At 35.0% G+C, this 10,831-nt stretch overlaps 1 protein-coding gene across 4 annotated transcripts; it reads left to right on the top strand.

The window, feature by feature from the left end:
* Positions 1-4,940: 4,940 nt before the first annotated feature.
* Positions 4,941-9,515, top strand: LOC102592733 (phosphoglycerate mutase-like protein 4). 4 transcript variants are annotated; one of them, XM_006360163.2, is made up of 8 exons: positions 4,941-5,158; positions 5,435-5,555; positions 6,339-6,389; positions 6,869-6,979; positions 7,894-8,025; positions 8,465-8,540; positions 8,626-8,891; positions 9,325-9,515. In XM_006360163.2, exons 1-7 carry the CDS (start codon positions 4,962-4,964, stop codon positions 8,847-8,849), a joined length of 912 nt encoding a protein of 303 aa, XP_006360225.1. In that variant the 5' UTR covers positions 4,941-4,961; the 3' UTR covers positions 8,850-8,891; positions 9,325-9,515. The 4 variants fall into 4 exon arrangements, with proteins under 4 accessions (XP_006360225.1, XP_006360223.1, XP_006360226.1 ...); XM_006360161.2 differs by having other exon boundaries at positions 9,319-9,515; XM_006360164.2 differs by having other exon boundaries at positions 9,297-9,515.
* Positions 9,516-10,831: the final 1,316 nt, after the last annotated feature.

Below are 10,831 nucleotides of genomic sequence, written 5' to 3'. Positions count from 1 at the left end.
GGGGGGAGGAGGTGACGACGTTTGTTATACAAATATTATTGTTAAAGACTTGCGGAGCGAAGGTTAGAAGAAGAATAGAAAATATTTTTTGGAATTTTGAAACTCTAATTAATAGTGAACCGAAAAGGGAAACAATGTAAAGGGAAAATTACTCGAAATGATAGACATCTTGAGTATATTATGTAATATAGTTATAATTTCGATTATTTTTAATATGTGGCTACAGTTTCGCGAAATTTTGCTTTTCGATTTCCTAATTGTATAAATTCAGAATTTGTATAATTCGGTCTCTGATTGTATAAATCTAGAATATTTATATAATTTGATTCCTGATTGTATAAATCCAGAATTTGTATATATGCTTACCCTAGCTATATATATTTGTATACGATTTATGAAAATTCATATAAATTACCTTGTTTGTATATTGACAAGAAAAATATACAAACGGAGTTCTAAAAAATTCTAAATGTATAAATACATAATCTGTATATACTTACCTTGTTTGTATATTCGCAAGCGAAATATAAAACTGCAAACTCCATTTGCACATACTTACCCTGTTTGTATAATCGCTAGCGAAATATACAATACACAAACTCCATAGCAAACAGAATTATAGTTATAGAGTCTTATTATGTTTATTATCTTTACTATTTTTGAAATTTTCTAAAAAAGAAATGACAAAAAAAGGAACACCAAAGAAAGAAGTGATTAAAAACAAAGAGAGATAGAGAGAAGCAGCAAAAATGGGAATCAAAGAAGAAAGGAAAAACAAGAATTTTGGAACTTAAAAGGATGAACCAGAATTGAAAAGAAAAATAACAATTAGAATTAGAACAGGAAAAAAGAGAAAAAAAAAAACAAAGTAAAGGCGACAAGAGGGTAACAAAAAAATACCACCAAGAGGATAATCTCAGTAACTCAATTGAATGACTGAACTTCTATTATTGGTGAAGATTAAGTCCTCCATCTTGTAATTCCCTCTTTCTATCCCTAATTTGAAGGGGGAAAAAGAGACTAAAGGCACCGAGAAAAGAGGGCAAAATAGAAAAAGATAAGAAAGAAAGAAAAAACAATACAAAGAGACTTTAACAACTTGATCGGGGAAGGAGATCAAACCCTTGACCTATTTTACCAAATCTACAAGTAATTTTGGACATTAATCCAAACTCAATCAAACTTCTTACAAAATCAAGTCAAGCTTAATTGAGCTTTGCCAAAATATAATCGAGTTCAAATCGAGCTTGAATCGACTTTATAATGTCTAGTTCTATATAATGTGTTACACATTTTTTTTATAACAAACTAGTTGATCAAGAAAAATATAAACATTACTAGTTTAAAATGATAAGGGCAAACAAGTGTGATTGAAATATACATTATTAGTCTAATTAGAACTCAAATTCAATGACTTCAACTTAATATTGAAGATAAAATAGATTTTTTTTATAAATAAGAAAATAATCATGAATTCAAATAAATTGTAGACTATTAAAAAAATAATTTTTCAATTTGAAATATTAATTACATTTTGTACCATTCATAATTTAGTCTTAAGTAATGATGTCTTAGAAAAAGTTTAATTACATGAGTATTGTTGCTATTTGTAACGATTGGGTTCCATCGTTATAGAAAAGCAATCGGGGAAAATTTTTAGGTCGGAAAACTTTTCCGTAGTAGCTTGGAATTTTTCAACCTAGTCCAGATTTGGACGAAATCGAAGTCATTGAGGTGTAGGGAAATCTGGTAGCAATCGAGTGTTTTAATTATGATTTTGATTACATGAGTAGTTAGATAAGTCGTTAAGGAATCCGTACGACTTTACGAAATTGAATTCAGGTGAGTAGAACTCCCGGAATCGATCTTAGCGTGAACGGTATTTTTTTAGCGTCGTTGGTTAAAGGTGTGTTGTGAAATAGGGGTCTTGGAATTATTAAAATAGCTCACTGGTTCCGTGCAAGCCGCTGGGGCGGGATTTCTGCCGCCAGGGCGGGGCCGCTGTAGCGGGGTGAGGGCCGCTGTGGTGGGTTCGACGCGACTTAAAGTCGTAAATAAACCCCAAAACGACTTTATTCTGCACTTCTCAACTTTGAGAGCTAGGAGACGACTCCATACGAGTTCTTGACCGTTTTTCACCATTCTTGAGGCTAAATGTAAGTTTTTAACTCCCCGAATCCATTTTTCGATCCGTAGAACGTAATAGAATGGGTAATTATCGATGGGGGAGGGTTTTGAATTGGAAACCATGGTGGAAAAAGCCCTATTTTGGATACTTGGGATCATGGGTATGATTTAGGGTTCAAGATTGTTTCGAGGTAGGTGATGGTTGTGATTCTATGATTATGTGATGTATGTTTGTCTTGCTTTCATTTATGATGCATGTATGTATATGAATGTTGCATTATTGATCATACTTGTTGTAAATGATATAGATGAATGATGGTTATCATGAAATCATGACCTAGTTGTATGATCTTGAGGATATACTTGTGATTGTGATTGTGGTGTATTGAATGGATCGGTTGCCACGTTCCGGTATAACTAACTTGGATAGGTTGCCATGTTCCGGCATAATTATGAGATCGGTTGCCACATTTTGGCATAATCATTGTATCGGGTATCACGTTCCAGTATGCTAACTATTTGGGTTTGGGTTTTATGAGAGGACCAATGACTTGTCATAATTGTGTATTTGAGAAATGTGAAGTTGTTCGTTGTTCGTAAATGTTGATGATATTGTATATGTTCGATATATGCATGTGATTATAATGATGTATTAACTTACTTATATATGTTACACTTAGTGGGATAGCCGCGTGATTCTACCAGTACATTGTGGTTATTTACTGATACTGCACTTGCCCTTATTTTTGTTGAGTACAGGGCATCTTCCAGCGGCTATTGACAGACCTCGCTTAGAAGATCAGTGATCGTTCGAATTCAAGGGTGAGTCAATTCTTCTGGGCTGCCATGATTTCTCTTTCGTCTTTGTCCACCATTTCGGGTTTAGACTTTCTAGTTAGTTATTAGTGCATTAGTTTGGGGTTGTATCCCTTCTTGTTTAAACTTGTTGAACCTTAGATGTTTTGGTACATTGACTTTCAGGTTCTAGGTGTTACTTCCACATTTGTTTAGTTGATAGACTTTTGATTGGAGTTTATGGGAACTCTTTATTTCGTTCTTTAGTATTTAACTTGTTTCGTATCCTTAAATGCTTAGTTTTGGTTTAGTTGCTTGGTTTGAGTTGAAGTAGTGGTTCTCCCACCGGAGGGTTAGTGTGGGTGCCAATCACGACGGTCTAGGTAGTGACACTATTTTATCTCTCCACTCTTTACATTCTCGCTTGTCTCTCTTCTCTCTTTTTTCATCTCTCCCTAGCCTCTCTCATTTCCCTTCCCCCGTCCCCCCTCTCTCTTGCCTCTTTCAGCCCCCTCTTTCTCAATACAAATAATAACAATCAATTATACAAATATAAATGTTTATAATCAATTATAAAAATGGTAAGTGTCGACTATATGCATATCCTCTTCAATGATACAAAATACAAATACACATATATTCGTAGATACAACATTGATACAAAATGATAACAACCAATTATACAAATACAAATGTTGAACTTGATACAATATTGATACAATTTATTAATTCATTGATACAAATTTTATTCGTTATATAATTGATACTTACATGCATTAATACAAATGATAAAAATCAATTATAAAAATGTTGAACTTGATACAATATTGATATAGTTGTATTCGATGATACAATTTTCATTGATACAAATTGTATTCATATACAATTTTCATTCTTTAATACATATACATACTAATTAGATTTATACAATTATCCAGCAAGTATACAAATAAAATCCTTAATACATATACATACTATGTACATATATACAATTTTGTCTAGCAGATATATAAATACAATTCCCCTCTCTCCTCCCTCTCCCAATCTGGCTTGTCTCTCTCTCATTCTAACATGTAGCTACAAATCGTAATTAAACAAACTATAACTATTTTGCCTCATTATTAGATCTATTAATATGGGCTGACCCACCCCATCTGGGCTAACCCATACATGCTTTGAAATTTGGTGGGTAAGGCCGGGCTAGCCCATTTTTTGTGTGAGCCAGAAAATGGTCGGCCCATCCCACAAGTACGTGGGCTACGGGTTTTGTCGAGCCAGCCCTCTTTTCTTAAAAGTATATTTTTTATAATTTTTTAAATTAAATTATAATTTAAAAATATTATCATAAATATCGACAAGACAATATTACATGGTGTTAATGTTACTACTTGTTAATCAAATACACAAATAAAATTATCTTTATAATATTTATTATGTTTGATTTCAAGTAAAAGCATAAATAGTTAAATATAAATATTAACCTAATTATTTTCCAATAATCATAAAAAAACACAAAAACTATGATAAGATTCCATAGGCATAGCCTATGTAGTGAATCCCTAGAAATTTTAGGGAATTTTTATTTTATGTATTTCATATTTTATAAACATAATTTATATTTAAATTGTAATATTTCAAATTTTAAACAGATTTTGAGTTTAGACTCTAGTTATTTTTAGTACACTATTTTATTTTTATTTGGCCCACGGGCCGGCCCTATTCATATTTCTCAAACCTCACAAATCGGCAGACTTATTCAGGCCGGGCTAAAAAACCATTTTCTTATATGGGCTCCAAAAATTGTACCCCAACCTTATCAAATCAAGGATTAGGCCAGACCGGCCCAGCGGGCCTAGCCCATATCTCATTATGTTTTAACTCTTTGCTATTTTTGAAAGTTCAAAAGATTGAGGAGGATTGGCTCTCTCTCAACCCATCGAAAATTTTGGACACCTATTAGGATGGCCCAGATCCGTAAGCCCATCTAGTTTTGTTATTTTCACCAGTAGCAGGACTACAAATTCCCTACGGACCCGGAGATGATTTCATTTCGCTATGGGGAATCACTAAAGCCTGACATTCATCTGCTTCTCCGCCACTCTCAAACCAGCAATTTTTGTTGCTCAAAATTGTCACCAATTGCTGCAATTTCGAAGCATACTCTCAGAATACCAGCCTTGAGATTCAATTCAATCCCTTCTCTTCTTCATATTTCCATGGCTGATTCTACTTCTAGGTCTGTAATTACATCGCTTACCTTTCTAAGCAGTTGCTATAAGTGCACATATTACTGACATGCTTAGAAATTTGAATTACATTGTCATATAAGCAGTTGATTTGAGGTCTGTATATTGGAAACCAAAAGAAAATTTTGAAAAGTATGTAGTGTTTATATTCTAAGAGGTGTACTAACTGCCTTTAAATTTGGATAATAATTGTGTTTTTTTGTTTTTGGTTTTCGATCCTTTTCTGCCCTAACTTGTGATGTGAATTTGTTACGTGTCTTAAGCAGGGTTATATCGCAGCCTGAATGTGGCGGAGATGCGAAATCTGAAAATGTGAGTCCTAGTTTCACTGAGATTATCGTAATCCGTCATGGTGAGACGGAATGGAACGCTGATGGCAGAATTCAGGTAATTTCCTACCTTGTTTTAGCTTTCTGCTGTGTTCTTTTTTTGTTGTTAAAGTATGTGCCCTTGTTCTTTCTGGAGTTGTAATTGTTTAAAGTTTTTAGGGGTCTTTACACGGTAAAACTGACATGCAAAACTTGGTATTTTGAATTTTTGGAGTATTTCTAAGCTAGGATGCTCCTTTCTAATTAGTTTGCCATCTAGTTGCTCATTGTGAAAGAAAATTTTGTCCAAACTTGGTAATATTTTGTACTCATTACTGCTCGTATTTAATCCATTGTCTATATTTTGGTATCATATTAAGGAATTCTACCAAATTCTTATAAAGCATAAATGGCATAATGCAAAACCAGAAGAAATACAGATAGAACATTTTTAAAAAGCCACATCTAAGGTGGTTGAAAGTCCTTGATATTGTTAGGTGGACTTTGGTCCGGTGGTAAGAGCGCAATTTGTGATGTGTGGGTTAGGCGGACGTCATGGGTTCGAGCCTTGCCATAGACAAAAGTCTAGTATTTAAGTAGAGAAGGAAAGAAGGGTGGGTCCATTCTCCATCGAGTTTCTAACCGTGTGCTACGGGCCTCGGAAATTTCTCGGTTACCAAAAATAAGTCCTTGATGTTTGGGTGCAATATGTTAATACTTCTCCATTTCTGTTGGAGAAATTGTATTCACTTGGAACTTCTTGTGAATCGTTATCGTTTGACTTTGTATGGGAAATTCAATAACACTTTATGGATCATAAAAGAGGATGTGGTAACTGATGCTTGTTTCATTTATTCACCAGGGACATTTAGATGTCGAATTAAATGACATCGGAAGACAGCAAGCTACTGCGGTAAGTATCTGTAGGATAGTATTTTGTTTAGTAAATTCTATATTTCACTTAATTGCTTTGAACTTTTGCGATTGATGTACACTACCCCTCATAATTTTTTGAGATGGGCACTTCAGCATTTGTTCTAAAGTATATCTGTTTATGTATTTAAATTTTAAAGGAGAAGAAAGGAATTATGGCTCAGCCCTTGGCTTAAACTTTTCACAATCTTTGTTAACATTTTTGATCGAGAAAAGATTCACGTCCTAAATGTTACCTTTCTCAAAAAAAAAAAGATTCAAGTCCTAAGAAACCACTAGTTAAGGGAGATAATCTGTACCTTTACCCGTTTTTATTGAGGGGTAGGGGGTGTGGGACTTCAAGGTTTCTCAGCTTAAAAACTTAAAGGGGGTTACTTCAACCTTTCTTTTCTTCCATTTTCATTTTTTCTTTTTCTATTTGGGATTTTTGGTGCAATGCCTGAAGTTCATTTATTCAAGGTGGCAGCCCGGCTCTCCAAGGAGCCAAGGATCTCTGTCATATATTCATCTGACTTGAAACGGGCCCATGAGACAGCAGAGATAATAGCAAGGAGTTGTGGGGATCTAGAGGTATGAATTCTCTATGGATTTGCATTGTCAGAATTCAAGCAGATTACAGTTGACTTCAAATTCACATATTATAATTCTCATCATGTCTGATTATGTAAAGAGACTTTGGTTTTGTTACTGAATTGGATAATGTGATATATTAGAAACTTTTGCAGGTTTTAATTATTTATTAGTTTGTAGATGGAAGAAAATTTTCAGCTATTTTCATGATATCTATTTTACTTTCACAATTAGTATCTTTTATCATTTGTTTTCAAACAATCGAACTATTTTTTTCCTGAGTACTCTTGATTTTCCTGGAATTCGACCTGTAGTATCAGCTCTGTTTCCACTGTTTAGAGGCTTCTATGCTAGAAGTGATCCTGCTTTTATCGTTCACCGTTCTATTTTTCTTAGTATGTTGCTTTACGTTTCCTGTGAATGCTTCACACAATTAAGCTATTGTTGCTTCACTTCTTTTTCTTCTTGTTAATGTAACTGTCAGCTTAGTGATTTCATAATATGTTGTTGTTATCCATTAGTTCTGTGTATGAGTAAGGAATAAAGACAGCTCACCTCTTAGTAAGAATGCAACTCTTCAGTTCTGGAAACAGGCTATACTCTGCAGTAGAATATGCTTAAGAGGCTAAGAAAGGGTTAGAGTTTTGTGTAACTGATATTCAAGATCTATTCTATGAATCTATCTTCATTCTGGCAAGCATAGATCTGGGAAGCAATAAGTCATTAACAATGTTAAGGAGCTGATGCCCGTCCAATGTGGAACAGATGCAATTGCGCAGGATCGGCATGGATATGAGGGAGGGATAGGGAACTGAGTTGATAGCTGAGATTTGTATGTAATGTTGGAATAGCTGACTAGACAACATATTGGAGTAAATAACTTACTCTTATGTCTTGGTTTGTGCTTAATATAGGTCATTAAAGATCCAGACCTTCGAGAGAGACATCTCGGAGATCTTCAAGGTATTTCGCTCCGTGAAGCAGCCAAAAGCCAACCGCTGGCTTATAAGGCTTTTCTCTCTGACCGAAATGATCAAGTTATTCCAGTGAGTACTCCTTTCTCCTATCCAAACCCAAAAAGACAAAGGAAAAAAGAAGTAGAAGAGCACCCCATGTATCATTACTGCCATGATCAGCATTATCCTACATTCTTTGAATAAACTTGTAGTCATTGACTCATTGTGAATATGAATATTCTTCAATCTGCTTCTTTTATTTATGCTTTTTGGCTATTCAATCTGCTTTGTCACATATGTATGCCATAGGTGTGAGCTCTAAATTGGAAAATTGAGCTAAAATCCATTATCAAGGAAGCGTTAACTGCCATTAGATTGAACCAAATTAGAATCAGGACTCCCAGGACATACGATCAACCGATCAAGTACCCAATCCAAGATAAAAGAAAAGGAGGGGAAGGAGCAGAGACTGTATGATCTTGTCTGTTTCATAATTGCATGTATTCAGTTTCCCACCACTTATTTGCAGGGTGGTGGAGAAAGTTTAGATCAACTTTATCAACGCTGCACTTCTTGTCTACAGAGGATTGCAAAGAACCACCGAGGTATTCTTTAACTACTGTATTGATCAAAGAGTGTTATATCATAGAGATACTTTGTGAGTATGAAATTTATTTATTCATGATGTAGGAAAACGAGTAGTTGTGGTATCTCACGGGGGTGCAATCAGAGCACTTCACATGCGGGCTTCCCCACATAGTAGGTCTAAAAGCAAGATCTGGAATACATCTGTTGGTATACTTCACTTGTCTGATAAAGATGAATGGACCGTTAAACTCTGGGCCGACGTAAGTCATCTCAACAAGACAGAATTTCTAAACTCAGGATTTGGTGGGGACAAAACTTCCGGTTAAGATTGGCATGCCACTCTCAACATTCAGATTTCTTGCAAAGAGGTACTTTACATTATTTGTCATGAATGGAGATCTTGAATTATTTATGTCACCCTGTTTGACGGCTTTAATAACTTGTTAATGGTCACCAAGGCTATTAGACAGTGGATACCCAGTTTCCTTTTGTTGTATTCAAGTCTATTTCTTCTTTTAATAGCGTAAGGCAATATTTAAGAGAAATCGGGACCATTGTGATACATTTATGGGGACTCAATAAATTCACGTCTCTTTTCTTATCTATTTTCACGTGGGATGGATAGTTCTTCCTCACTTGCTGGTTAGGGGAGGCAAATAACAATTGAGCAAACTTGATGCCCTTTTGTTTTCTGTTCTCTATTTGTCGTTGACCATTGTTCGATTGTATATCAGTCAATGAACAATTTTGTTTTGACTAATTTGCTGTTGCAGTGACGATGTTTTATGATTTAAGATGCAGAAGATGATTTGACATTATGCCGAAGGCTAGATCCCTTCTGACTTGCAATTGGGACATTGGGCATCATTGAGAGCGTCTTTGGCGGAATGATTCTATGTGAAGTTTGTATTAGTCAATGCTTATAAGACGACAAAAGTTTTTTCTGTTGCATCATTTGGATGATATGGACATGTCCCACATTATTTTGTGTAGTATATGCTTACACCACAAGTCATGTATGGTAAAAGATTTTTGCCTAGAACGGGGTGTCCAAAATTCGTTTTAAGTCCTTCGGGATGGCTAAGTTGGTTTGGAGGGTGGTTATCCACACGGATGACCCGGGATCGATCCCCCTCAATGCCTTCTGAGTCGAGTCTGTCGCATAGGGCTTGCCTAGTGAGATTTACATCCCATGTGTGGTTTGCAGGCTATTACACTGTGGGAGGTTTATCCAGTGCGCACAAAGTGCTCACCCGAAGGGCAGAGGCTGCGGGTTATCCTGGGGTTCCAAAAAAATAATAATATGTTTTAAGTGGCAAAAGACAACAATGCCCTTATACAATAGGTGGGATTAAGGGCAACTTCACCTCCCTCTAAATACTAATTTAATGCAATCTACATGTATTAATGCGCTAAACAAAGCATACTTGAATACTTGAGAGTTGAGGATCATCAGGTATAGATTGTATTAATACTTTCTGTCCAAAAATTCATCTATAATACAGAATGTACTCTTCTTGCCTAAAATTATTACTTGTTTTTTTTCTTTAATCTTGCAGACAAGTTTAGATATTAACATTCTTCATTGTAGTGATGGAGATAATGGCAACCCATAGCTCCCATCCAGTCCTATCTTCTTATATTCATCATTCGCTAAATCTGTACCTTCTTCACTGTTTTAACACACCATCATCATCATCACTTTACTCAAATAGATAATATAAAGTTTGACTTAAACTAATATTTTATCGAGCTACTTAACACTCTCATCTCCCTCCATGTTCCGTCGGTATAATGAAGAATGGTAATTTCTGGACTTGTTTGAAAGGTGAAAGAGTAATAATGGATAACAAGAGTTATGACATGAGGATCAACAAATTAGAGCAATAAAATATGACAGAACAAACTTGGAAATATCCAGTCAGTATATGGGCAAGCACTTTTATCCAATTTCTTGCTGGTCCCAATGCAAAAATCCTCCCACCAAAGGATTAAAGCAAGATTTGACAGCTTTTTAAGTTTTAAAGGCAGCTTAGTTGTGCCAAAATATGACCCTAGTGGTACTGCCTCATCTGTACTCCAACATCTGACATAGTGGTGCACGGTATAAGCACGTGACGCGTCCGCCTTACCACTTTTGGATAATCTCACTAAATCATAATCCGAATTAAATCTAACAAAAAAAAACCTAATTATGATTTGGCTCGATTTGATTTGACATTGAAAAAACAAAATAAGGTCAAATTGATTTGATGTAGTTTTATTTTATTTAAAAAAAAAAAAAAAAAAAAAAAAAGTCAAAATCAAA

This window comes from Solanum tuberosum, unplaced genomic scaffold (genome assembly GCF_000226075.1).
Source record: "Solanum tuberosum cultivar DM 1-3 516 R44 unplaced genomic scaffold, SolTub_3.0 scf00316, whole genome shotgun sequence".
In the NCBI taxonomy this organism is placed as follows: Eukaryota; Viridiplantae; Streptophyta; class Magnoliopsida; order Solanales; family Solanaceae; genus Solanum; species Solanum tuberosum.
The sequence above is the reverse complement of the archived record's forward strand: the minus strand, read 5'-3'. Positions and strand labels throughout refer to the sequence as shown.

Bases quoted from the DNA above. Each gene is read 5' to 3' on its own strand.
- LOC102592733 (XM_006360163.2), top strand. From the start codon at position 4,962: ATGATTTCATTTCGCTATGGGGAATCACTAAAGCCTGACATTCATCTG. The intron at 5,159-5,434 runs GTCTGTAATTAC...TGTCTTAAGCAG, and splicing joins ATGGCTGATTCTACTTCTAG to GGTTATATCGCAGCCTGAAT. The intron at 6,390-6,868 runs GTAAGTATCTGT...CATTTATTCAAG, and splicing joins GAAGACAGCAAGCTACTGCG to GTGGCAGCCCGGCTCTCCAA.